We start from the raw sequence: 27,856 nt of genomic DNA, 5'->3' as shown, positions 1-27,856 counted from the left end.
TTATTTGCAATAAATTTTTTAAGCATCTTGGGTTAAGCTGAAGACTAAACCCAAACATTTTAGGCAATTCACTTGGGTCGTGTAATGACTGTGGACTAATGAAGCAGCCCTGAAAGTACAACGTTCTCTTTCCTCTACGTACAATGATTATGGATGCTTCATTTTCTGAGCACAAGACAGCTAAAGTGTAAAGTTGGTAGCAAATTCATACCAAGTGTCAAAGTAGAGCTCAAAGGACTGTTTGAAAACAGATCTTGTACCACTGCCGTTTGAATGGCAATAACCTATTTCCTAGTAGATGTGAGTATCAGGAGAAGTCACAAAAGGAATGCATTTCATTTTATTCAATCTTGAAAACAGAACAATTTTATTTTTTTTAAATAATTGATTGCTCTTGCTCGGAATACAACCCTGTTTAATTTGACCAGTCTTTAATTTAAAATGTTACAGATACTTAGGGCAATTTTTTGTATTAAGTGTTATAAGATTGCTTTTATTCACTTCAATTCACATATCAAGAGAGTAATTAGTAACTGGATTGTAATCATTTAAGTGAGCAGTCTGGCTGCAAGAAAATTATGAAAAAAAAAAAGGAAATTCAATGAGATTTCTTCGTCAGATTTAAAATAATAATAATCCATGTGGACTATTTTGCGCCTTTGTATTCACATTTGCCTCTTCCATTTTATCCACCAGTGTCTAATGCTAGTGTTTTGCTTCTTTTTTGTTTCTTTATTTTGTTGCTTTTGTTTGATTGTATTATTGTGTTATATGGAACTGGTCAAAGAACCGTTACTGTATTTTATGTTTGTATCTACATTTTATTTTGCATGCTTAACGTGGCTTTGCCTGGATATTCTTTTTGGTAAGTTCAGACTTTAAAAGCATAATGTTTTTCTGTAGTAAAATTTGTAACCTGCCACCTTTTTTCCCACCTCAAGTAACGTCATTATTTTTTTATCATACTGATTTGTGCTCACGTACCGTTCTGCTTTTGCTAATTTTACACACGATAACACTGTTTTCCTAACTGTCCATTTTCGTCTCTAGTTGAGCTAAACAATATTACTTTGGTACTAATGTGTACTAATTTGATTTTTATCTGCAGAGTATAGTCAGCAGCTATTAAATGATTCGTTTTGAGAAGTTTGTGTGCATTTAAGAGACACACAGAACCTCAGGCTTAGAAAACTATGTTAAGATTTATTTATATGTCCTGGTGGTTAATCTGCATCTCTCAGGTATTATTTTTCAGCTGTCTTCTCAAGATCTCAGAACTGTAAACATGTTTCTGTTTCTCTTCTAGCAACAGCTTGCTCAGCTACAGAAAGAAAAATCAGAGATTTTGAAGAACCTGGCATTATACTACTTCACGTTTGTTGATGTAATGGAATTTAAGGTAAGGTACAGCACGTATGTCACATCAGGCTTCTGGTTTTTATTTGTTAATGAATACTTCATAGTGAAACATTTGAACTCGTAGTTATGTTTTTGTTTTTTTTTTAAATCAACATAGTCTTGGTCACTAAGCATAGCAAAGTGATTTACTTAAATCTCTTTAAAATGATCCCTTTTGTTTTCCAAGGACCATGTTTGTGAGCTGCTGAACACTATTGATGCTTGCCAAGTCTTCTTTGATATTGTAAGTTTCTGGGTTTAAATTTTCAAAAGCCACTTAAAAATGTTTCTGATCCAAGTTCTGCATGGACAGTTAAAAAAGACGTTTATTTTAGCTCAAGAAACATGACATCTCCAGTTATAAACACAAGAGAAATACAAGTATCATAATGTTCACATCTCTAACTTTCATAAATATTGTAAAATCTCCTGAGTACTTTTAAACAGGCTAATTATGGACAGTAGTAACAGCAGAATACAGACTGTATTTTTTGCACTGTTGCTTCTGCTAGTTAATTCTTAGAGATTTACCGCAATCTGCATGCTTAAGTCATGTGAGGCTCAAAAACAAGAATATTAACGGTTTCCCCCTAGCATATGTGGGATGTTTGTGGGCATCGCTTCTGTTGGCTAAAGCAAGAACAAACACCTGAGTGTTATATTTAAAATAAAATAACTCAAACACCTTTTCCTTTTGGTTTCAGCTTTCTTTCCTATTGTTCATAATGCCACCTTGTTAGTTTTAGTTATTCTTAATTTTGGCTGACTTAGTTTCATAATGCAAAAGAGGAGCAGGCATGTATCCTACTGAATGATTGTAGCAGGTCAGTGCCTGTGTGCTGGTTTTTTACACTGGAGTCTTAATACAGGACAGTTCAGACAGTCTTATTAAAATACAGTTCAACACTTGTTGAGTGCTTAGTAACACCCAAGAAAAGCTTTTCTGTCTGTCGGCTGTGATGTCTGGGCCTGAAAAGATTTATTTGCATGCTTGCTTTCACAAATACAAGCAGTTCTGGGGATTTGGATGAATAAATTAAGATCATACAAAGTCTATGTGCAAACAGAACAAAAGTACTGGTCAAGACAGTCCATTGTATTTTTAAAAGGCTGAAAATGGGTGGAGAGATGAGGAAAGTTTTATGCTTATTTCTAAGAGTTTCAAAATGATATTTTTTTTTAAATCTTTAGACTGTAAACTTTGATTTAACGAAGAACTACCTAGATTTGATTATAACCTACACGACTCTAATGATACTGCTGTCTCGAATTGAAGAAAGGAAGGCTATCATTGGATTGTATAACTATGCTCATGAAATGACACATGGAGCAAGGTAAAAATCTGCTGTGTAGGAAACGTATTTAAAAAAACACGTAATAAATAACTACACCTGCGTGAATTATTTGTTGTTGCTTTTAGCGACAGAGAATATCCACGCCTTGGCCAGATGATTGTGGACTATGAAAATCCTTTAAAGAAAATGATGGAGGAATTTGTACCTCACAGTAAAGTATGTAACCACTTTTCACAGGAACGCGGTAACCTTAATTGAGAGAAGCAGAGATTAAAATAAATAAATAAATACACAGGAGTTTTTGTCCAATACTATTAGGTATAAATTTTACAGGGGATCTTAATTATAATGGATGGTGCTGAGGATTCATACCCTATTAAATGAAAACTATAGAAATACAGGAATGCTAGGACCCATTGGTAAGGTTCCAGTTTATTCAGTAAGGAGTAAAAATTGCTTAAAAATCAGTTGTGGTTCATCTGCTATGGCTGATTCTGTGTTTTGGTTTGCTTTGTAGCTTGAAATGAAGGAGATTTGTAACGTTTCTACGAAACTATTCTTTTCCGGCTTACTATCCTAGTTGAGTTTCTCTTTCTGTTTTGTAACCTGAGGGTTTTTTCTTTGGAATACCCTTAAATTGGGCATCGTGGAGAATGGTTGATCACCACTACCTCTTTAATAATATCTCCTGTATGCAAAAGCTGGCATTGTGTATCCTGCTCAGTTGACCCTGCCAAGTTAAATGAGCCTTTAGCCTCTTTTGTACAAATGTTTTTAAACCAGTATTCTTACACAACTGGTTGTGTACCAGTTCTCTGGTGATTTATCTAAACTGTGTTTTCATATGAGAATACCTTTGGAAAAGTGATGGAAGCCTTGCCAAAGTCAATGTATATCTTGTTTATCACTTCCCACATGTTGACTAGGCGTGCTGCCCTGTCAAAGGAAACTAGATTTGTTTGATGTGATCAGTACTGACCAACCTGTAATGGCAGGTGTTGTTCTCTAGGTGCTTGCAGATGGTTTGCCTAACACCTTATTTTGGAATTTTTGGCAGGAGTTTAAGTTAAATCCTAAGTAACTGCCTAAAGTCTTAAAGTTGTTTTGTCTTCATGTTTTGAAATCTGGGTACTGGTTGTAGTCCTCTTGAGATTTAATGCATTTCCTTAAACTTTTGAAGATAGTAGAAGTTCAGAGAATTTTTCAGCTGCTTCTCTAAGTGCTCTGAACTGGTTTTAAATACTTTTGTCTAAATAATCAGTAATCTTACTTTTTTTTTTTTTTTACACTTTCCTGTGCATGATTCCTGTCTTGTTAAGACTTAAGTTGCTAAAGATCTGATTTCCAGGTAATCTTTTCTCGTGTGCATTGTAGCAAAGATGCTCCACTTTTTGGTATCATCTTTGTTTATGCATTTGCCTTTCATAATGGACCAATCCTTTACCTTGAAATGTTTTGTGAAGCCATTTTCCAGGCCAATTTCTGCTCTTCTGCTGATTCTCTGCTAGAGGTATAAATTGGGGTCAGGGATCCCTTCAGGCAGCATGCTGCAGAAGTACATCCTTAGTTAGGTTGTCACAGAAGAGTGCACATAAGTTGTCCTTCTATCATCCCCCAGTTTTGCAGTAGCCATGCCATTTACCGCTTTATATTAGCTCCAGCAGAGAACTTTTCTTTTCCCTGAGTGATCTTAATCTGCTGGTTTATTGCTTCGACCTGGCTCCCCATAGGCTCATGCAAGCGTCAGGATTGATACAGAAGATAGGGAAAAAGCATGGGACCACACTTACTTGGATCTGCTCAATCTGTTATGAAGATTCTCCTGTAGTATCTGCTCAAAACCATTGCAGTTTGCTTGCAAGGTGGGAAGGACATAATAAATGAAGTGCCAGAGAAGGGAATAACCCAATTAAGATGCTTGAATAAGTAATGAACAAATAGTATTTAGCTTCTTTTGTGCTTGGAATATGCCAATTTTTGAACTATAGTGTTAGCGTGTAGCGATTTGCATCAGTTTCAATTTCTGATCGTTTCGTGAATTAAGACTCTTGTGCTAATGCATTACCATAGCTTCTAACCAACCTCCTTTGTCTGTCGTCTTTTCAGTCCCTTTCAGATGCTCTGATTTCACTCCAGATGGTCTATCCTCGAAGAAATCTCTCAGCGGACCAGTGGAGAAATGCACAACTACTGAGCCTCATCAGTGCACCTAGTACAATGCTTAATCCTGCACAGTCTGACACAGTATGGCCTTTTAATTTGGTTTATATGATAAAGTTAAGCAATATTTTCTGTGAAACAACGTAGGGATGTTTCGTTTTATATTTGCTAACCTTTACATGGCTTTTGAAAAAGGGAAATTAATAGGTTTGTTGGTAGAGCTGCATCCTTTTATACAGGGGAAAGATTTTTTTGCATTAATTAAAGCTTCTGGTATATTAGCCCATGCCTTCATTTCTAGTATCTGATAATCTGATGAAGGGAAGCGGTATTACTCCTGCAGTGTAGAGTGAAGGAATCCTGTGTACTCTGGATGTTTTGGGGCAAAAGACTGAAAATCAGAACTGATACATCCTTTAAAAATTAACTATTTACATTTGCTGTCTCATTTGGGATATGAACGGTTATCTTTTGGGGGGGAGGGGAGATAATCAAGCATTAACAACTGTCAGGTTGTGATCGAAATACATCAGCAGCCTTTTGTTCTTGAATATTCTTAAATACAATGTTGGTTGAAACAAAACATTTCATAGAATCATAGAATATCCGAGTTGGAAGGGACCCACAAGGATTATCAAGTCCAACTTTTGTTCATGGTATAGGAGGGTATGGAATCTCATGTTCAAGTTCTTAGTTTCTAAAGGGATGAAACAATGACTTGTTAGTAATCAGAAGCAGTCTTCTGTGATTCATCAGCATTTAAGACTTTGTCTCTTTTTCTAAAAAGTACTTCTCATGAAATGTATTGTTTTGGATATAATTAGTTTGCTACAAATTACTGTTTTTTCCTGCAGATGCCATGTGAATACCTCTCTCTGGATGCAATGGAAAAATGGATTATTTGTGAGTAAAATCTTCTGAAACAGCTCATGGTTGTATTAAAAAAAATTTTTTTGAAAGGCAACTTGTTTTCCTGTTCCATACAAAAGCTGTTGGATTCAAAACAGATTCTGGAGAACTTGATTAAACCTTGGGTATATGTATCATACTTTTCCTACAGTGAAGCTAGAATTCAGCTTATTCTGGAATGGAGTTTGTCATAAACTTATTCGTGACTTAAACTAAAAAATGGTGGCTTTAGTAATTCTGATGAAAATAGTTGAGTTGTATAAGTATCAAGTAATTCATTACAAGAATAGTGCAACAATCTAAGAATTCCTCTACTGCAGCATAGTGTGGGGTATTTTCATTTGTATACATATACGGATGGATAATTATGTTATCCATACAGAGTTTCAGTAAGCTAATTAAACAATTTAAGAGAAAATGCATAATAATCTCACTGTTCTCTTACTGTCTCTGCATCTTGTTTGTGACACACGGTGATTGTGAACTTCTGAAGTTGGATTTATTTTGTGCCATGGAGTCCTGAATAGTGATGCTACAGCTTTGAACCTTTGGAAACTTGCACTGCAAAGCAGCTCTTGCTTGGCTCTGTTTAGAGATGAAGTATTTCATATTCACAAAGCTGCAGAAGACCTGTTTGTAAACATACGAGGGTAAGTTTTCTTTGTCTTTTTTTTCTCCTTTCAGATCATCTGTTAAAAATGTATCATTTCTTTAAGAACTGTCCTGAAAATGTTAATTGTACTTCATGTAAGATCCACTTGCAGATAATCAATACCAAAACATTTTTGCTTAGTGGCTTTACTGTTTCTTTAATGCATATCTTCCAGGAGCCTGATTCATAACCATCATGCTTTTTTTTTTTATCTTAGTTCTGAAAAATGTTGGTGAATCAGTCTCTAAAATGGCAAATGTTTAAAATTAATGATCTTGCCCACAAACCTTAATCTAGGGAAGAGAAATGATGTTGTGAATGCAGGGTTTGCTTGAAAAGTTGCAAGCATTTGTCACGATTCCTGCAATACATCATAAGAAAACTCAGGCAAAAATGAAGTTGAGATGTCTCTACCAGAGAAAACCAGGAGCACTTCAGTAGAGAGAGGTTTTGGCTTGGGTATCTGGTTTTAGAATTTATCTGATCAGGGAAAGAAGTCTTGCCTGAGTTGTTCTGAGGGTGAGCTTTTTGCTGTATCCTGCTAGCTATGGAATTGCAGCCCCTCCCAAGTCCCAACTCTTGCTGAATTGTGCTACTGATACTTTTAACCACATTGGGTTATTTGTTTACTTGCAGCTACAACAAACGTATTAATGACATCAGAGAGTGTAAAGAAGCTGCTGTTTCACATGCGTAAGTTTTTAGTGTTTTTCTTCTCGAAGTTATAAAGAATGACTAAACAGGACTTGTTGAATCTCGACCTAATTATGCGTTTTCAAATGTGAGGCCATACACTGATTGTTCTGGATTTGCCTAATGGTATACCATTATTGATTTAACTTCCCAAGTCTTAGATTATTTGTTAAGTTGTCAGAGAGAAAGCATTAATGCATTTTCCATTTTTTTCTTGTCTAGTTACTTAATGTGAATGTTAATTAAATAGGAAAGTTTTAGTGAAGTCAAATGCAAAGCACAGACCAGAGGCAGAGGACTCAGTTTTTAAATTTAACCTTACTTCAGGAATATACAGCATGGATGGTGGAGATGCCAATTTCGTATGAACCATGTCCTTTGAAATACTGAACTTTTGAAGTTAGTATGATGTGAGCTACCTACACTTGGCCTTAAATGTCTGGGAAAAAATTAAATGACTGTGATTAGCACATTGGATGATGTTTTGGTTTATTCTTTTGATGTAGTGGTTCAATGCACAGAGAGAGGCGCAAGTTTTTACGTTCTGCACTCAAAGAACTGGCTACTGTCCTGTCTGATCAGCCAGGCCTGCTGGGCCCCAAGGTAATTACAGTCCTTGAGTTTCATCTTTAGGTAATGGTACAGTTTGTTCATCAGTGATACCGTGCCATTCAGTTTGTCTGAGGGAGGGCAAAACCCACCCAAAACCCCTACTCTAAGATAAAACCTGCTTAGGTTTTAAGATTGTTTAGTTGTAGAGACTAGTTGTTACTTAGTGTGCACAAGGTGTCCAACTGTTATATATATCTTATGATTTTTTTTTTCAGGCACTTTTTGTATTTATGGCATTATCCTTTGCTCGTGATGAAATTATTTGGCTTCTTCGTCATGCAGACAATATGCCGAAGAAGAGTGCAGATGATTTCATAGATAAGTACGTTAACAATTTTCAGTGTGATACCTTAAATATTCATGTGAACTTCATGGAGGAAATGCATTTGAAGGCAAGAAATAGCAGGAAATGATGACTAGATAAAAAGAATTGGGACTATTCAGAAAATCTTTACAATCTTAATGTTTCCATCAAAAACAGAAAGCTAGGGTATTTATTGTGTTAGAAACTGGAGCCCATTGGTGAAAATTGATTTTCTGCAGAGAGTTTATTTCTAAAATAAAAACGATTTCATGAAAGTTTTATTTGCATTGAACAAATGAATGATGAGTTGGGAAGGAAACTGTCAAAAAGATTGGTTTGTAAATGTCTCCTTTATCATAGCAGAACTGTCTTTAAAATCAGGTAAGATTTATTCATGTAATACAGCATTAGCATCCTCATAAACAGGTCAGAAATGAGAAATGGGATTAAGAAACCTTAGGAATGTGGGTAGGCAGAAGAGTACTGGTTGTTCTTGAGTTGTTCTCAAAATAATAGAGCACATCAGTTCAATCTGGGGAAAGAAATCTTAAAGAGTATTCATGTGACAACAAGTGACAGTCAATCACAAGGCTATTTCTAGAGCTGGAACAGAAAAACGTTGAGTTTCCTTCACTGGACTAGGTGCTAGGGATGGAGTTACCACAGATAAATACGTTGTCTTTCTGAAATGTTACAGAAATTTTTTTGTGTACATCTTCTACTGTAAAAGCCATCTTTATTGTTATACAGCTTCCCTGGTGATGCTCTTGGATCGAAGTGTGGGTGGTCAGCATCCATTACAGTTGCTCAGTTTTATTTACAACCTGGGGATCAAAAAACTCACTGTTAAGGTGTTTCCTTTTCATGTCATGAGTCATAATCCTGGATTTAAAAATCATCATAAAATGCTAGCACTATGCCTTCTTGGTCTTCTGAAGGCTGTATTCTTCTTGGTCTTGTTTAAATAGGTGAAATGTGAGTGAAGTTTTTCTGCCAAAAGAAAATGCATGTTGGAGAAGTTTGTCAAGCCATCTGATTGTTGCTCAGGCAGTATGGGATTTAATCCAAGAAGCTGTCGGTCTAATAACTGCATTTTAAGCTTTCAGTTTGTGTTGCAGGTGTTAGAATATTGATAGTTACTCATAGAAAATTGCTCTGTGTTAACTATTTTTAGTTTATTTCATGTCTGCCCAGCAGGTGGTATGAAGTCCTCTGTACAGCGCTTTCAACAGAGGGCAAAATTTTACCATCTTGAAAAGTCTTTTTAAGAATAAAGGCCTACTGACATGAGCTCAGAAAAGCAATTATTACAATTCTGTTAACTGCTTCATGAGAAAATACACTTATTCAAATTGAGCATTACAAAAGGGCTTCTTCAGAAAATACATGGGTTGTACAAACCTTTGAGTATTACCATGAGGGGGTCCTGTTAACTTATCTCCTGTTGAATGTATTTTACTTTACAGATGAAAGTTTCTTATGTAAACTTACTTTATAATGTGAGCAAATATTTTAATACAAGAGTTATGTATTAATAATAGAAGCAAGGTACAGGAGGGAATTTCCATGGGAAGTATTCTACTGATGGAAATAATTTTCCATATTTTACATGTTTCCTATTTGTAAGCTTTTCCTTGTCTTTTTGGCTAGGCACATAGCTGAGCTAATATTCTACATGGAGGAGCTCCGAGCACACGTGCGGAAATATGGACCAGTGATGCAGAGATACTACGTGCAGTATCTCTCTGGCTTTGATGCAGTGGTCTTAAATGAGCTTGTTCAGGTACGGCAAGACAATGGTTTGGAGTTCTGCAGGCTTTAAGAAGGGCTTTTTGTCCAAAATGCATGAAATGTATTCTGGTTTTGTGTATTTTAGTGAACCCTATGGAATAAGGCAAAATTAACCGAGCTTGCTGTTTAATTCTGGGATATAGAGTTGTGCTTTTGGTTGCCATATGAATACTTAAATGTTATTAAGCAATGTTCTCTTCAGAGACAATTAAACTACCTTTCTCCTCAAGGAGGAAACTATAATTTATTTTAACATCAGGCTATAGAGATTGGCAAGAATTTTATGAAAGGCTTCTCTTGGGGGTCTGAGGTTCCTTTTAACATTTCCAGGAATTCCTGCGATTGTTTGCTTTATTCTTTAAGTGTGTTACAGTTTTGCATTGCCATGCTTTTGAGAGTAAAAAAGAAAAAGTAATTGTGCTTGTAGGAGCACCGAGCTGATCTTGATTAGTGTGATTCTTTTATGTAGGATGTTTCTTCTCTGAATTTTTTTGAAAGCAGCAGTGCTGCCTGAATAATACCCTTAATGCTGTTTCAAGATGTTGCTTTCTGACATGATGGAGAAAACATGGCCTGTGTTGTTTAACAAATGATGGCGAAGAGAGAAACTAGAATCTCGTGGTATCCTGTTTTAACATATTCTGCGAATGGATGATTTCCCTTGTTCAGCATCACTGTGTTTAAGAAGCAGTTTAAGTACTTGGGATCAGTACTGTATCATGCCAGCACCATTTAGAAACCAAATGTCAGAATTGGTTATCCAAGCTAATGGTTGAGAATCTGCATTCTTGTGTGCTGCCAGGAAAAAAAAAAAGAGACAATGGAGGTAGTTTGAAATTCTTAAGCCTAAATAGGATGTCAAGTTGTATGTGTCTTCAGTGACTATTTCAATTTAAATTCTCTGGAAGTGAATTATACTTGCAGTTAACTTACGCTTGTATATGGGCATGAGAAACACACACATTTGCGAGAAGAGTTCAGACATGAAATACCACTCTCACTGAAGTTAAAGGCAAACTTGATAAACTTCGACGGGGTGTCATGTCAGAAAAAACCTCCTGCTCTAGAGAGTGACGGGGACATTATCTTTTATAGTAGGTAAGGTTGAATGTGGAAATAATGAACTTGTGCAAAAAGAGAAGTTAAACAGAAGTGAAAGAGAACAGTATTAAAGTCATCAGATTTGACATCCCAGGTTGTTGAAAACATCATGGAGTGTGGCTCTATAAGAGTAGGGAGGTGCTCTTACAGAGAAGAGAGTGGTGGGTTTTTAATGGAAGACCATCCTCTCTTGTTCCATGTAGGTTTGCATCCAGAGCTGCAAGTGTCTTTATTACTCTGTACTGAGTAGCACCTATTGCTAAGCAGAAGATGTTCCTAAAGTAAAGGCAGTATAAATTATTTGAGGTCATGAACTGAATTTTCAGGACTGATTTGATGTAATCCAGATAAACAGATACTGCCGCTGAAGGAGCAGTGCAGAAATTATTTTTCTTGTCTACGCTGACAAGGAAATGACAGGACTTGTGCACTGTTTTGATTTGATTCCCTAGTGACCACTAGGTGGAGCCCAAATTTTGTGAAAACTTGAGCTCCTCAAACTGGACAAACTTACATTGAATTTTAAGCTTTTATGTTGTTTTCAGAAATCACTTATATGCGTCAAACAGTAATACATCGATGACCAGAAGGTGGAACTTATATACTGTGCTGTTCATTTATTATTTTCACTCTGCTGTTCATGTTTGTTATATAACAAACTATTGAAACAGTTTAAATACCCATTTATATCACAGTTGTTTAAACTATTAAATATAAATGAATCCTTCATTTTACTTTTAATGCCAAAACAACTCTATTTGTTTTTTTTGCTCGTAACTATATACTTACACGTTAACAGTTCTGTTGATAACAAAATGAAATATTTTTTGAGATTAGACATCGATTCCTGAAACAGTTTTCTAGATTTAGTGAAAGAATTCTAAAAGTTATACAAATGGCACAAATATTGTGTTATTTGTAGGATAATCCTTAGGGTCAAACTGAAATGAGGGGAAAAAAGAAAGAGTGGCTTGCATTTTAGATGTAGTTAACTCATAAAAAGTATAAAATACAAGAGTAGACAGAAACGAGGGATAGTTAGGATTTTTTTCAACCTTTAGGTTAAAAATGTCAGTCATATCTGTAATTACATGAATCTTCTATTCGACAGAAATGTGATCTTAGTTGCTGAAACTGCTTCTTCATGAACTATTGCTTATTGTAGGACTTTTGAGGGGCTATTTTTCAGGTGTTAGAAATCATTCAATTCAGTGTTAGTAGAAATCTGTTAGATGGTTCTGCGGGAAGCAAAGTGATGCTCATGTCGGCTCTGTTATATTTTGCCGTGGCTAAATTTTCTGTGCAGACAGATCAGATGCCTGGAGAGGTCAGGCAAATGTTTGGTGTCTGCTGTATAACAAAAACATGTTGTGTGTCCGTTCTGTAAATGACTGCAGCCTGAAAATGTGTGGGCATGTTTACTGACAGATTTTTCTCTTTTGAGTCTATGTTGGTTTAGAAGCAGCCTTTTTTTAGGTGTTTTTCGTCAACCAATGAATTAAAAAAATAGAAGTTGTGAAATAGTACTATTTGCGATAATCCATTGATAAAGTTCCTTTGCGTAAACTATATAAAATATTTTTCAGACTGCAGCTGATAAATTGGTTGTGGGATTTGACACTTTTTCACAAATGAAGTTTGAAATAGTAACAACATTTATTTTAGAATCTTTCAGTGTGCCCAGAGGATGAATCAATCATCATGTCCTCTTTTGTAAACACTATGACTTCACTAAGCGTGAAACAAGGTAAGTCTGTTCAAATGAACTTGGGAAAATGGTAACTGAATGAAAGATTCTCCTTGAAAGCTTCATTGCTTTTTGTTTTGTGCAATCAGTGGTAGCAGATAACTTGCATAAACTGTATTTATTCCCCTGTTTCTCTTCTGTTATGATATCTGCTTCTTGTTCTGTGTCCCTTTTCCTGGGCAGGTCTGTACAGATAAGGTTTTTGAAGGATGCTATTTTGAAATAATCCTACCTTTTAATTTAGAAAGTATATTATACATATTTTGTCTAACTATTTAAATTCCTATTAGCATGGTTGTGCTGGTTTGAAATTCTTCGATAAAAGCAAACGCTTTAAGTTTTCAAGTACTTTGGTGGTTTTTGTTTTTGTTTTTGATTTCTTTAGAAGATCTGATTTAGTATTTCTGAATTGTAGTTGTTTCCCTAAAGGCTTTATGTTCTGTATTTTTTCCATGCTACAGTTGAAGATGGAGAGGTATTTGACTTCAGAGGAATGAGATTAGATTGGTTTAGATTGCAGGTAAGATGTCTGAATATCTGCTTGACATTTAAGTTAATGCACATTTTGGTTTAAAGCTAGTAATAACTTACTGCTCTTCTAGATTACTCTCACACTGCAAGTGGATCACAGGCTGTATAAGGGTAACTTCTTGGCATTTAAAATCAAACAAATACTTAAGCAAATAATTTGATGTAACTTTGTTTTTGCCTTTGCATTGCATACTTTTTGCAAATAAGTCTTTGAGGGATTTATAACAGTTTGGAAGTGGAATGTGTTGAGGATGAGCAGTTTATTGGCACTGTACAGAGTATGATTCAGCCTTCCCAGCCAAGGGAAGATAATGTTCAGTGAGATCAGTTTGGTGTGTTGCAGTAATAGTGCCTTCAGTTAACTTGATAAGGGGGAGTACTGTTTAGACTGTAAACTAATTGTCCCAATATTAGACATGTTATTTTTATATTTTTAAAATATGCAGTCGTCTTCTTGCATACCCAAACCTGATTATTAAAAGGAGCAGGGAGTGGCTTCAGCGAACTTGATTCCACTAGCTTGCATACGTGTTTTGTCAGTGCGTTTGTTCTGCAGTTTTTTTCTGCATTGCTGTTGTACTTAAGACATTTGGTGACTTCATTGAAAGGCAGTTTGCTTTTCTTAGGTTACAGTAGAAAGATAAAATAAGTCTTTGCAGAGTCTTTAAAAACAATTGTTCTATGCACAGCATAAGCAGTACTTATCCTTTATGTTTGGCAATAGTGATGGAATTTGCAAAAAAAAAAAGCAACAGTAGATACAGATTTTTTCTTCTGTTTTTCCAGGCCTACACCAGTGTTTCTAAAGCCTCACTTAGTCTTGCAGACCACAGAGAACTAGGAAAAATGATGAACACAATCATTTTCCACACAAAAATGGTAGATTCTTTGGTGGAGATGTTGGTTGAAACATCAGATCTTTCTATATTTTGGTAAGTTACTAACCTGACAGTAGAAGCTTTTAATTTATTGTTTGTCCTTGCACGTGTAGCTTTTAAATACCGAATTGTAGGAAAATGATCCAGCAGAGAATCAATTAGAATCTGGTTAACAGCAATTTTCCTTCGAAAGAGTTGCTGTTTTACGGTTTGGGTTTTATTTTTATTTATTTATTTACTTTCTTTTATACTAGTCTTTTTGCAAAGTCTACCTATCAACACGTGTATAATTTTTTCTGATGTAAAGAATTTTAATTTTCTTCTCCCATTGTTAAGTATTGATTCTTCAGAGCTTCACAACAAAGTATAAATCCCTCAAAGCAACAGTTAAAATAGGAGTTCTCTTCCAGCAGTTGAAGTTCTTTTATGTGTCTGCAGCTCATGTCCCCAGCTGAAGTTAAAGCCGTAGACAATTACATTGTTTAAGCAAGAAATGAAATTTTTTGCTACTACTTTAGTGTAGTTGTAAAAGATCCGTGGAGTTCCTGCAGCAGCAAAGAAAAACAGTTGATTCCCTTCTTTCTTCCCCTGTTTCCAAACAGGAAGACCTAGCTTTGCATTGCCACTTCCATATAGTGATTTTTCGTAGTAGGCTTTATTTTTTGTTTAGTTTGTTAGCATTAGTTGCTTTGGAAAAAGTAAAGCAAAAACGTTTAACTCTTGGAAAAGGTCTGTGAAAACAGGATCAGGAAGCAGGTTGATAGGAATCTTTCTGCGGCTGTTTAAGCTGAAATAATTAAGTGTTTGCAGTATCAGCAGATAAATAAGCAGTCATTGAAATAAATCATCGGAAGTCCCTGTGTGAGAGTACTGTTCTTTGAGAAACTTCCTCAGTCCTATTTTAGGTTCTTATTTTTTAGTTTCCGGTGGAGAAGCATACACAATGATTTATAGGGGCTAGATTTTAAGGTGAAAGGCCAGTCTTTATATGGTGGTCAAGTTTATGTTGAAAGGAGACTTCAATGTAATTTATTTCTTTTGCTTGTGTTTTAAGAATTTTTTTTTTCTGAAGATTATTTGAAGCAACCATGGAACAAGAGTTGTGTAAGTGTTCCATCAGGATTTAATAAAGGTGTTTCTGAAGGTCTGACAGATTCTTCAAGCAGTCATTTAACTGATCTGGGGTCAACTGCAGATTCTGTAATAATACCTGCTAAAGCTGTAAATTTTTTGCAGCGTCTGTGTGTCAAACATCAGAACAAAGATGATCTAATTAAGAGATGTAAACAGAATGCATTAGTATTGCATGTGGAAAACTTATTTGAAAGCATGATGTGTTTTTTGGTATCAGATAAGTTATAATTACAGACCTGGCATTAATTTAGCATATTTGATTTGTATGAACTAGACTTCATTTGCAGTAAAGTTATGCATGTGTTACATTAAATTGTCTATTTTTGGTCAGTTTTTATAGTCGTGCTTTTGAGAAGATGTTTCAGCAGTGTTTGGAGCTTCCCTCTCAATCAAGATACTCAATTGCATTCCCACTGCTTTGTACTCATTTTATGAGCTGCACCCATGAACTATGCCCAGAAGAGGTAATTTTTAAATACATCATCTTTAGATATTTTCAGCTCTCATCTAAAGTAAAGAGAACTAGTGCTGAATGCTGCAAGAAGGTGTTTGTTATAGCAGTATAAGATTCAGGGAAGTAAAACAAGTGGGCACCTTACTATATGATGCTTCGTCCATAGATCTCAAAATGCTGCCACAAACAAATTGTGGCATTTTTGTTACTTTGGAAAATTATTTATATTGTGATGTTGTAATGAAATAGATCTTTTAGTACATTGCCTGTATGTCCATTGACTTTGGAATTACTCCAGGGGTTGACTTGGCCAATGTTCTGTAGTGCTTGTGAAAGTGTCTTTTCATTCTTGAGTGCTAATCTGAAATAATTGGATGAAAAAGATATACTGGAGTATGCACAGTGTGGGTTTTTCGTAGTTAAAAATTAAATCTTCTTCTGCCAAGCTTCATTTCCATATACGTCTATATCATTATTTTCCTCGTACACTTTGCTTTAAACAGCTGCAAACTTTATTTATATTAGAGAACCACTAAAAAGTTTCCAGGAAAACGTACCTTCAGGACAAGAGATGTCTTTCAGAACCATTCTAGTAACAGTAAGGAATCTTGTAGCCAAAGTCCACTGTGTGCTAGTTACTGAGAATTCAGCTGTAGCAAGCATATTTTGCCACAGCCAACAGAACTTTGAATTCAGTATAAGAATTCTAACTCGTAGCTACTATAATTTTGGAAAAATAATATTCACTGCACTGTGTACAATGTGTGGTAGCGTAGCTGTTACGAAGTACACATAAGTGGTGAAAGAAGGATTTCATTAAGACAGAATGCTGTACTTGTGCAGATCCAGTAACAAAGGAACTGAATCCAGAAACGTATGAAGCGGGGCTTCATTATTGACCTTCAGGGGTATGAATGACACTGCTTTCGCTGTAATTTGAGTTGCATACTCTTTCTCTTCGTTAATTTGTACCAGTACTTAATCTAAGAGGAGATTCACAGAAACCTTGAGTGTTGGACACTTTAGATTTAGTACAAAATTGAAGATCAAAACCTCCTTTTAGATTTTTTGCCTCCTTTTAGAGGATTTTTGTTGCAACAAAGGTGTTTGTTTGTTTGTTTTTTTAATATGCTGTGTCAGTGACTGAAGATTTCACAGTTCAGGTTGCCCACAACAACACCAACAAAAACCCACGGTGAATGAAAGGCATTGAAGTTACTAAGGACTAATTAATATTTTTTGTTACCCCAGTTCTGTGATTTAGCGAACTGTTACCTGCAGAACAGTGTATGCATTTTATGAATAGCATAGGACTAAGGAAACTGAAAAACAGACTTGCTTATTTCTATTTTTAACAGCGACATCATATTGGAGATCGTAGTCTTTCCTTATGTAACATGTTCCTGGATGAAATGGCTAAGCAAGCTCGGAATCTTATCACAGATATTTGCACAGAACAATGTACGCTGAGTGATCAGGTGAGTGTTGTTCTGTCTCTTTTAATTCTTCTTTGAGTTTTTCTAGGTAGTTTGACCTTCGGAATTATGGCTGTGTTTCCCCTTCCTCCTTCTCCCCCTGACTTCGGAAAGTTTTCTGTTCATGAAGTGGAAAGTGGCTCGAGGAAGACTTTTTATATTAAATGGTATAGTTAGTAGTCGAAGGAGGTGTTACTTGTGTGATGAAGTCTCCACCTACATATAAGCTTATTTTGTATCTCATGGCTGCAAAGAAGTTGTATTTTAATTTGGGGGGGGATTTCTTTCCTTCTACTAGTTGCTGCCAAAGCATTGTGCCAAAACTATCAGTCAAGCAGTGAACAAAAAGTCAAAAAAACAGACCGGAAAGAAAGGAGAACCTGAAAGGGAGAAACCAGGAGTAGAAAGCATGAGAAAAAACAGATTGGTTGTGACAAAGTAAGCTGCCTCTTCTGTACCTTTCACCATGAATCCCAAGTCAAAACTTGTGTTTTTTACATGTTAAATACTTCTTGCTTATACTATTCCAGTAAGGTTGACTGTAAATATGGCAAGTTTCTAGTTTGTGAGCATGTGGTCCTTCTATAGCTTGAACAGAGCCCGAAATAATGTATTTAGAGCAATAGGAATGTACATCTCATTTATTAATCACCTTGACTCTTTCCTTTTTTTGAACAGAAAGGGTCCCTGTGCTGTAGTTAGGTTTCCTGCATAGTCATATCAGTTGAGGAAGTGGGAGTTGAAGGTGTGGATGGCATCTTAATTCTGCTTTGCTTAACATTGGGATCAGGATAATGTATGGGCTGGGCCGGAAGTTGTTGCTGCTGAAATGCAGTTTGCTGCCTTCATCTGCTGGAGCAGAATTGAGGCTTTTGTGCCTGCATCAGAGCAAACTAGAAACAAAACAAAATAAGACCAACCTGAAAAAGAAAGGGAAAGATGAGTAAGTCCAGTTTGAGGTGTAAGAGGTAATAGGAGAGGAAAAACAGCGAGGTAGATGATTCTTGGGAAGGATAACAGGACGAGCTGGTAGAGCAACAGAAGTAAGAGGAGGAAGGAAGCTGTGAAAAGGAGACAATAAATGTTCGGTATTGTGGCTGGGAGCTGCTAAATGCACAGTGCTGAAAAGGAAGTCTTTTAGTTACAGTTGCAACAGTCAAACATCAGAAAACTATAATTGACTAGAGAAGTTGAGGAAAAATAACTTATAGCTTAAGATTCGTTTTCCCTGTATTTAGTACTGGTTGGTAGCAAGCATTACTTCTATTACTAAGTTCAGTTAAGAAGGAACCACCTTAACAGACATTTAGAGGGAAATTGTTTGTGTATGTGTATAACTATATAAAAACATACATTACATCACTGTGCATAACGCAGATCAATATACAGTTGTAGGTTTCTGTTCTTACCCAAAATGCTGATTTTCGATGTGATAAGCTAGAGTTGTATGTCTGATGAAAGCAGATAAAGCTGATGAAAGGAAAGTTAGAGCTGTGGGTGGTCTTGAGGCATCTTCCATTCAGTGTATGCTTTCCACGATAATATATTCTAATGTTAAATTAATTTCTTTGTTGTTATTTTTTAACTGTTCATAAAGCCTGGACAAACTGCACACTGCACTTTCTGAGCTCTGTTTCTCAATCAATTATGTACCAAACATGGTGGTTTGGGAACACACATTTACCCCAAGAGAATATTTAACATCTCACCTGGAAATCCGCTTTACCAAGTAAGAAATATTGTAAAGACAGTTGTACTCATAAACAAGATAAATCCTTGGTTTGACATTAGGAGTATTGTGTGCTTACTATATAAGATTCATTTTTAAAGGTAGATGGCAAAACTCTTAGGTCGAATTCTTACTGACGTTACAGTTAAGTTTATATGTGCAGACATAAATAGTTGTTAGTTCTTTAAAATATATGGAAATTAGTATCACCTACTTAACAGCCTGATCCTGCACTCCTAGTCCTGTGTGTTCTGTAGGCACTGGTGATACTTTTTTTTTTAGGCATTTATAGAGACTCTTTTGCACCATTTCTGGCTTTGTTTCAGGTATTTGAGTCTACTCGTTTGAAACTAAAACTGTGACAGCAACCAAGATTTTCATCTAGATTTTTTTTTTTCCAAAAAATCTTCTTTTAAAACTGCTGATGTAGTGTAGCCATGATTTAGAGCTTCATACTTGCAGATTAAGGAAGAATTCTAAAAGCTTTGAGTAATATTGTAATCATGAATATGAAAATGATAATCACTGATGATTTTAATAGCTGCATCCTTCTTCAATTTCACTGAGAAACGCTTGTAACTCCTATTTTTTGTTTTTAAAAGGTCAATTGTTGGAATGACTATGTATAATCAAGCAACACAAGAGATCGCAAAGCCTTCAGAGCTGTTAACCAGCGTAAGAGCCTATATGACAGTCCTCCAGTCAATAGAAAACTATGTACAGATTGACATCACACGAGTATTTAACAATGTTCTGCTTCAGCAAACCCAGCATTTAGATAGTCATGGTGAGCCAACCATTACCAGTCTGTACACAAATTGGTAAGTAATTATATGAATACTTGTTACAAGCTCTTTATATTACTTTTACTTAAATAAAAAGCTGGAATTGGAGAACTGGAGTTGTATGTGGTTTAGGTGTTTGGAATTTTCTTAAGTTCCAGACTTCTCAAGTTTACTTCTCCCAGTACCTTCTATAAAAGCACTTTGAAGTTGGCCTGTTGTGAAATTCAGTCTTTCTCAGGGGAGATGTAGCATAAGATACAGGTATTCACTTGAACTATGAAAGTAAAACTGAAGTCTACAGGCTTTGCTGTCGCTTTATCACACAAGGGCATTTCATTTGTATAGAGGTATCTGTGAATGTCTTCATCTAAAACTTGTTCCCTTTCTGATAAGGTATTTGGAAACTTTGCTAAGACAAGTCAGCAATGGTCACATAGCCTATTTTCCAGCCATGAAGGCTTTTGTGAATTTGCCTACAGAAAATGAATTAACATTTAATGCTGAAGAATACTCCGACATATCAGGTAAACTTTGTGCGATGTTTCTGTTGAATGTTTCAGAGATAGTTATCTGCTTGAGTAATTGGAACTAGAGCAACTCTTAAGGTATTGTATTACATCATAGACAGCACTTGTTAATTTTCAGTACTATTTCAGTTTCTTTTTATTCCTATTGCCTTTGTGCCTCGAGAGAGCTTGTTTTTCCTATTTTCTTTTTAAAAAAGTTAAAGAGCTGGGCGTTTGAGCTACAGCAATGGGAGTATGATGTGTTGGTGACTGTTGCTCCAGTTTTGTTACAAGTTCTAGTATCTAAAATTTTTTTTAGATGTAAAATAATTTTGTAATTAAAATGCTATTGCTATGTAGATGACGAACATCATATAACTGAATAAGAAACGTTTGAAGTAGAACAGTTTGTTTTATTTCTCAGAAATGAGAGCCCTTTCAGAACTTCTGGGACCATATGGCATGAAGTTCCTAAGTGAAAGTCTGATGTGGCACATTTCATCTCAGGTTGCTGAGCTTAAGGTAACCAAGGAAATTTGGGTGGGAAGAGGGGGAGTTTAAGGTAACCAAGACTGGGTGGGAAGAAGGGGAATTTTCTGTTTCAGCTTCCTTTAGGATATTTAATAGCTATGTTTCTGCATGCCATCCATATGAAGTGACTGCATCACACAAACTGATAAAGCTGTGAATTTTACCATTACTTTGTAGTACCCTTGTCCATGTAGTACATGTGTATACCACACTCTTCAGTAGCTGAATGGTCAGGACTTTATGCAGTCTCTCTTTATGTTTGCTAGATGCCCTGAGTTAGGAGACAAGTCTCTTCTTCTCATAAGTGGGAAGAGAAATGCTTTTCAAGACCTCCAGATGCTTGCAGAGAGCTTCACTATCTCTGTTGACTTCCAAAACTCAGTGTGAAAAACTCGCGTGTGTCTTAAACAAACCTGCAGGCATCTTCAAGGACTTATTTTCTTTATCATGTATGTCAGTGTGTATTGACAGGGAAGCATGTGGTGCCAGTGTAATTAACTCTTTCCGGAAACATGCTTTAATAAACTCAACAGCATATACTACTTTCCCATGATAGTCATGGTATAAAAATGCCACTAATAGGCATATATTTGTTTTTCATGACTTACTTTTCTAGAGTCATTTCCAAGTTACTACATCTCATCTTTAATTTATTTAACCAATAATTGCAAAAAATATTTTTCGTATCCATTCATGTGTGTTGTTTTTTTAAAGAGGCACATTCAGTACTTATGGATATAAGGAACTTTCACTGTTTCTTCAACTATTTATTACTATTATTAGCACACCAAGCCTTTAGAAGCGTGTGTCATAGAACCATAGAATGGTTTGGGTTGGAAGGGACTTCAAAGATCATCTAGTCCCAACCCTCCTGCCATGGGCAGGGACACCTCCCTCTAGACCAAGTTGCTCAAAGCCCCATCCAACCTGGCCTTGTGTATTTTTAATACATCCCATGTTATATTTTCCAAGATCTCATTCTCTGTAAACATTGTGAATGCTAGTGCTGCTGAGGTGTTAGGACATACGATGCCCTAAAAGATTTGAAGCCTTTTGTTAGCACACCTTAAGGAGAGAGGGTGCTTTTTCACCAGGCGCCACAAAAGCAACCCTGACCCAAGTGACCAACACAGAGCTGGACAGGGCAGTTGGTTCTTTGTGCCCCTTCCAGTTGCTGAGTTTTAGGATGAGGGTTGCTAGTTAAGAATGCTGTAATTTTGAAGGTTAAATTAAATAGGTCCTGGCTATGCACAGTGACATCTGTCACGTTTCAAGTAAAACACAAAGCCAATGGACAGACGTTCTCTGGGAGCTGCTTTCTCCGCTTACTCTTAGGTTGTCTTCCTTAAAATCAACATGCTTGTTATTGTAGCTCCGTATATGCTTTTTAAAAAGACAACTTTAAATTCTCTGACGTTTGTTTTCTGATGCTGCTAAGGATAAGCAGAACACAAGGTAGATCCACGTGCACATGACCACATATTTGGAGGAGGACAATAAAGCAATAAAATGTTCATCTCTTTGGCTCAGATGCAGTTGGCTTTGCAGAGAGCACGGAGAAACATCTGTGTTTGGGGGAAAGGAAACACCAAGAGGATAGAATGGGGAATTCATTAAGAGGGTTCAAAATGCTTGCTTTGCTTCCCGCAGTGGGGACCAGGTGTTGGTTTTATATCTGGAGGTTAAGACGAGGGAGAGGGGTGTTGGATATTGCCTCATTTAACTAACTGTTTGAACTGTAATCCAGCCTGTCCCTTTTAAATCTTAAACCAGTATGCTGGTTATTTTTGTGAAGCTGAAAGCTTGACTCAATAACAGTGTGTGGGCTATTGCCTTCAATCTCGCATTCTGGAGCGTTAAAGGATTGAAATTCAAATGTCACACATCTGCCAAGTTCTGATACATCAGTTGGTTTAAAATTGCCCATCTTGATTTCAGTGCAAACCAGTGATCGATCTGTTTGTTGGTTTTGGCTTTCAGCACAGAAATTCATAAATTCATTTTTTTCTATGTGCACACACGTGCAAATTCTTGGAAGCAGTTGTTTTGCTGCATCTTTTGTAGCTTCTTTCTTTCTTTGCTTCTCGTTTAAAATAAGAGTGAAAGTGGGAAGACTTGGGTGAATTATGGATAGACTAGAGGTTATGGAAATAGCACAACTATGACACAATGTACTGGAATCTGAGAGGTCTAAGCTGTTGGACAGATCTGGTTTGCATGGGCTACTTGACTGGGTGTGAGTAAACAGAGACCACAGTTTATTTCATAGCAGCATTATGGTTTAAGTCATCTTGTTTATTCTCTTCCTGTGGTCACAGGAATATTTACTCTAATATTTAATTTCACTGCTTGCCAGTTGCTATGTTTTGCCCTGTTTTCAGCATGGGTTGAATAAGATAAAGCTATTAAAGCAGGTAGCAGAACTGTCAAAGGTCAATTATTCTTGGATCCCTAGCAGTAAGTTCCTGTGCGTTTCTTCTTTTAGGTTATACGTGGTGTATCTTAAATTAAGCTCCAGGCCTATAATGACCTGCATGTCTGATGAATGTTAGCTTTCCTGGTCACTCCCCATTGCCCTTTTTGGTTCTGCTGCTAAGTAATTGAGCTGGGATGCATCCACCTAAAAAATAAAACTAGTAATAATCCCTTTGAAAGATTGCCCCCGGTCCAGAATATCTTGTTTTCTGTTTCTATCCTTAATTTTTTTTCCTACTGTTTAGTACACAAAGCACTGAATTATGTTCTCTTCAACAGTAGGGAAAAGTTTTCCTCACTTAATCTTCAGAAGCACACACCACATTAGTTTTCTAAACTTCTTTAGCTGCTGGTTTTCCTCTATAAAAAGAGAGAGAATCATATTTTCCATTTCTGAAATGGAGTAGTTGGTAATCAAACTGCAAAAACATTATTTTTAAGAATAAAGTACCTATTTCTTGCCTGAAGAGAGTTTAAAAATGCTACTTGGCAAAGCATAAGTTTCTCAGCTAGCAAGAAATGCTTTTTGGATGTAACATTTTATAGATCTGATTATGCAATTTTAGTAATTTAAATATGAATCTGATACATATTTGGAGAATGATTACAGGGAAGATATTACTTCTACCTATATCCTATAATATGCATATGTGGGAGTTGTGACAAATTTTATTTATGCTTTTATTTTGTAATGGAAGAAAATTCCAAGTAAACTGCACCAATATTTAACGATCTGACTCTTGCATTCTTTATTCCATTTTTCAATTTTTCCATCATTAAATTTGTAGTCCTGACGTCAGGCCAGTCTTAAATTTATATCCAGTGGAAGGAGCAACCCACGAGAAGGAATTGCTTTTGGAATCTGCCTTTTTGTTAACACAAGCTTATTTTTCTTATAAAAATCTAAATAACATGAGGAGTTACTGCTTAGTTTTACTGAGTTTCATTCCTTTGTTTTAAGTACATTTTTCTGAATATAAAAATGTTTAAAGGGTTATCTGATCTTCTGCTTTTTGATTCAGAGCTTGCTTTTGTGTAGAGCGGGTCCTGAGGGTAATTTTGATGCTGTAGTGCCATTTAGAATGCACTGGGTATGTCTGTATTCCATAAGCTCAGTTTATTCTCTGCCAAACTGAAATCATGCATTTATCCTGCTAACGTGTCTGAATCTATAGCTGACCTGAATCCTTGCTTCTCTTTAGAAACTTGTGGTGGAGAATGTTGAAGTTCTAACACAAATGAGGACCAGCTTTGACAAGCCAGACCAGATGGCAGCACTCTTTAAAAGATTATCATGTGGGTAATTAGCAGGGTGCTACTATTGGTACAGAGTTGTTTTTATCCTTACCTTTGTAAAGAACTTAAGAAGAATTAATGTTGCTGTATAAAGCTTACAGAAGCAGCAGAATGTACGCTAGTTACTATATGTGAACTCATAAACTGATGCACCTTTTCAAACTTTTCCAGTCTTCTCATGTACAGACAAAAATGAGATTTCAGTGCAGGCAGTACAGTACTGTTGAGCTTTTAGCATTGTTTTTTCCTCCAAGGCTGATAATGTATAGCCATAACAACAATTATCTAGATGAACACATAGTTATAAAATAGGAAGCATTGGTCTTTTTGACGCACGTACTTCTGATTCCTCCACAGTGAATTAATTATTGCATTTATTGAAAGAATTTTTGCAAAATAACTAATAAGTAGTATTTTTTTTAACAAATTATTATTGTAGTGGAACATTTTGGCCTCAAGAAAACGCAGAACTAGTGTTAGCGTCAAATACTGTCAACTGTATCTAATGGGGTCATTCCATGAAGTGGTTAACAGGAAATGTCTTCTACTGGAAATCCCATCATCAGATCAGATGTAAAAACCTGCTTAAGCACATGTTTTTTTTGGCTGCATTAAGGAATGCCTGTGCTTCTCAGTACCATGTGTCTTTCAGTATTTTAAGTGTTTTTTTTCCTTTTTCTTTTTTTAAGAATTTAGCTTGTAATCATCAAGAGGTTCTTGAAAACTTTTGTTCTTGTTTCTCTGCAGCTGTTGACAGTGTTTTGAAGAGAATGACAATTATTGGTGTAATCTTGTCTTTCCGGTCGCTGGCACAGGAAGCACTTAGAGATGTAAGAAATAACTGAATATATTCCAAATAATTTTCATTAAATTTAATAATAAGGTATTTGAAACTTCAGTGTTCAGAAATGATGCTACTTAAAAGGTTGGCACGTGGGTAAAATACTCTGTCATAACTGAACATTGAATTGCAAGTTGTGGGAGAAAAAAGGTCTACTTTTTGAGTACTGCTCAGAGAAGTACTACATTAAACCATTCAGGTTTTAGTTCAAGCATGTCTCTCAATGTTTTCAGTGTTTAGTAAGCTTTAAAAGCTTGCTTTCTGCTTGTTCACCAACAGCTTGATTTTGGGGTTTATTGGACTTATGTCTTAAATCCATAAAATAATATGCATAAAATAGCTCATCAAAAAATGAATGCAGTAAAATAATGGTGGCGTCTAATTGATCATTAACACTGAAAGTATTGTTTTCTCATTTTCTGCATTTGTCTCTTGTAGGTCTTGTCCTACCACATTCCTTTCCTTGTAAGTTCCATCGAGGACTTCAAAGATCACATTCCAAGAGAGACTGACATGAAGGTAATGTTGGGTCCAATGGGTGATGGAGTCATTTTTGGAGGTGACTGAAAATACCTAAGGGGCAAGACTTTCGTGCCCCTTACTTAAATGATAAATGTTGAAACAAAGAACATCGTTTTTTCCGAAGAGCTACGTAGTTGTGCTTCTGCAGTCTACTGATGTTCTGGGAAAAAAACTGATGAGATGAGCACGAGTCTCTATTTGCCTGTGATCACATTTGAGAACTTTCATGGAAAGAGTTAAGAACAAAATTTATCAATTGTTAAAACATGACTAAGCAATAAGAAGAATGCTGTGCTTCTTCACAGTATGAGCAGTGCAACTGGTAAAACTAAACGTTCCAAGGACTCTGTGCGTGTTTGGAGGTCTGGGCATGGATTTTCACATTGAATTGAAAATTCTTCTGAACCTAGTCTCTGACATGTTTGAAAAAAGCTAGCAACATAGATTACATGCCTTGTTTCTTAATGGTAGTATGCTTCCATTCCAAAATCCTTCTTAGTATATTATATGGCTGCTCGTTTTGGATACACAGTAGCTGCAGCTTAGCTTGGTTTTCACCTTCTCATTCCCACTTGGAGCCCGTGAAGGGCTGCAAGCCTTCTTAAAGGTATCGTGGTGATGCAGAAAGTGTGTAGCAGCCATACCTTGCACAACTCTTGACAGAGAGTTTCATTTTGACAGAAGCAATTTTTAGAAAACTCCTCTTGAGTCAAGTATGGTTTTTAAAGGCTGGAATGTGTTATGCCTGAACTTGAAGGTTATGTTTTGCTGTTTATTCTTTGTGCAAAAGTTCTGTTGTTTATTGGAATTTATTAAATAAATAAATTCTTCTCCTCTAAACAAAACAAAAAACGTAGGTGTGCATATTTGTATTGATGACAAAAACAGTTCGTAGCCCACTGCAGTGAACATCATCGTTTGACAAGGCACAGTTATGCATTCTGAAAATGTCAGAGGTTGTGTGAAGAATATAACTTATTAAAATTTCACATGCTTTCTGAAACTTCTAATGCTGGCAAGCTGGACATAAATGTTTGATGTCCCACAGAAGACTGAAATTCATAGCACAACAGAAATTCTGTGGAAATACTATGGAAAATGAACTTCCAGGATGCTGGCTCATGGTAATTATATTAAAATGATGCAAGTTGCCTTTGCAGTTCTCAAGAAAAGCCTTTTTCAGAGAAAAATTCTCACCTACTTCAGTTATCAATTATTTTCTTTGCAACAGTATCATGTTTATTGAACTTGGGGAATCAAGAATGTGGAAGAGATGAGAAGGAAAGTTCACTGCTTGCTTGTGCCTGATCTTTTCAAAAGGCATCTTATGAATTCTGATACCAAAGAAGTACTGAAAAATAGTATAGGATAAAGGCTGCAACAGTAATAAATACTTGAAGATAATCTTTTTACTATTGACGTTTTAAAGTTGGTGATTCTAGATCATGTTGAACATCTAAATGGATCTCTAAAGACATCACTGAACTCATTTGTGTTAGCATATACAGTGAAGCATACGTATAGTACTTGCTGCTTCTGTTCTGGAAGTCTCTAGAGGGACTTGCAGTCATTGGAACAATTAGATGACAACAACAAAGGTTGTCTACTGCTAAATGAAACCGTGTTGAGGACTGTTCTCTGGCTCATACGCCACATAGCACCACCTGGTCACCCCTGCTTTATATGATAGTTGGCTGCTGGCCTTTTCTGGGCCCTGTCTGTTTTCCCTATGATTCTTAGATACACCTATTTTGTGTGCATTTTTTCCAGTTCAAAGTGTCTAAAATAATACAAGGGCTATAGTTCAGTCCACCAGTATGGTGTTTGTATGGTATCAGCTTAGATATCACATCTTGTGGTGTGGCATGATGCCATGTAGTCTTGTTTGAGAGTACAGGCTTGCAAGGCTAATGTCGGAGGACTGTGCATGGAGAAGGAGCCAAACCTGTGTAGTCTTATCCATAGTGCCTACTGGGAATACTGGGAACTCTGGCATGTGCTATCCCGTAACTCTGCCAGAGCTTTGTCTTGAAAACA

The 27,856-nt window shown here is 36.2% G+C and overlaps 1 protein-coding gene across 8 annotated transcripts in view; it reads left to right on the top strand.

Moving 5' to 3' along the window:
• Positions 1 to 27,856, top strand: part of NCKAP1 (NCK associated protein 1) — a 60,263-nt gene that overhangs the window by 20,455 nt on the left and 11,952 nt on the right. For 5 of the 8 annotated variants that reach the window (XM_083842165.1, XM_083842163.1, XM_083842169.1 and 2 more), the window contains 24 exons: positions 1,307 to 1,399; positions 1,586 to 1,642; positions 2,590 to 2,732; positions 2,819 to 2,909; positions 4,800 to 4,937; positions 5,708 to 5,756; positions 6,256 to 6,412; positions 7,051 to 7,107; positions 7,614 to 7,710; positions 7,935 to 8,041; positions 9,674 to 9,806; positions 12,581 to 12,662; positions 13,124 to 13,182; positions 13,980 to 14,125; positions 15,537 to 15,669; positions 17,018 to 17,137; positions 17,433 to 17,572; positions 18,732 to 18,863; positions 19,466 to 19,684; positions 20,042 to 20,172; positions 20,579 to 20,676; positions 24,363 to 24,456; positions 25,204 to 25,286; positions 25,736 to 25,816. In XM_083842165.1, coding sequence (XP_083698291.1) covers positions 1,307 to 1,399; positions 1,586 to 1,642; positions 2,590 to 2,732; positions 2,819 to 2,909; positions 4,800 to 4,937; positions 5,708 to 5,756; positions 6,256 to 6,412; positions 7,051 to 7,107; positions 7,614 to 7,710; positions 7,935 to 8,041; positions 9,674 to 9,806; positions 12,581 to 12,662; positions 13,124 to 13,182; positions 13,980 to 14,125; positions 15,537 to 15,669; positions 17,018 to 17,137; positions 17,433 to 17,572; positions 18,732 to 18,863; positions 19,466 to 19,684; positions 20,042 to 20,172; positions 20,579 to 20,676; positions 24,363 to 24,456; positions 25,204 to 25,286; positions 25,736 to 25,816 — 2,640 coding nt within the window. The remainder of the gene's footprint in view (positions 1 to 1,306; positions 1,400 to 1,585; positions 1,643 to 2,589; positions 2,733 to 2,818; positions 2,910 to 4,799; positions 4,938 to 5,707; positions 5,757 to 6,255; positions 6,413 to 7,050; positions 7,108 to 7,613; positions 7,711 to 7,934; positions 8,042 to 9,673; positions 9,807 to 12,580; positions 12,663 to 13,123; positions 13,183 to 13,979; positions 14,126 to 15,536; positions 15,670 to 17,017; positions 17,138 to 17,432; positions 17,573 to 18,731; positions 18,864 to 19,465; positions 19,685 to 20,041; positions 20,173 to 20,578; positions 20,677 to 24,362; positions 24,457 to 25,203; positions 25,287 to 25,735; positions 25,817 to 27,856) is intronic. The other 3 variants (XM_083842166.1, XM_083842164.1, XM_083842170.1) reach the window with 1 other exon arrangement.

The sequence above is a fragment of the Anser anser genome (genome assembly GCF_964211835.1).
Source record: "Anser anser genome assembly, chromosome: 6".
Lineage (NCBI taxonomy): Eukaryota > Metazoa > Chordata > Aves > Anseriformes > Anatidae > Anser > Anser anser.
The sequence above is the reverse complement of the archived record's forward strand: the minus strand, read 5'-3'. Positions and strand labels throughout refer to the sequence as shown.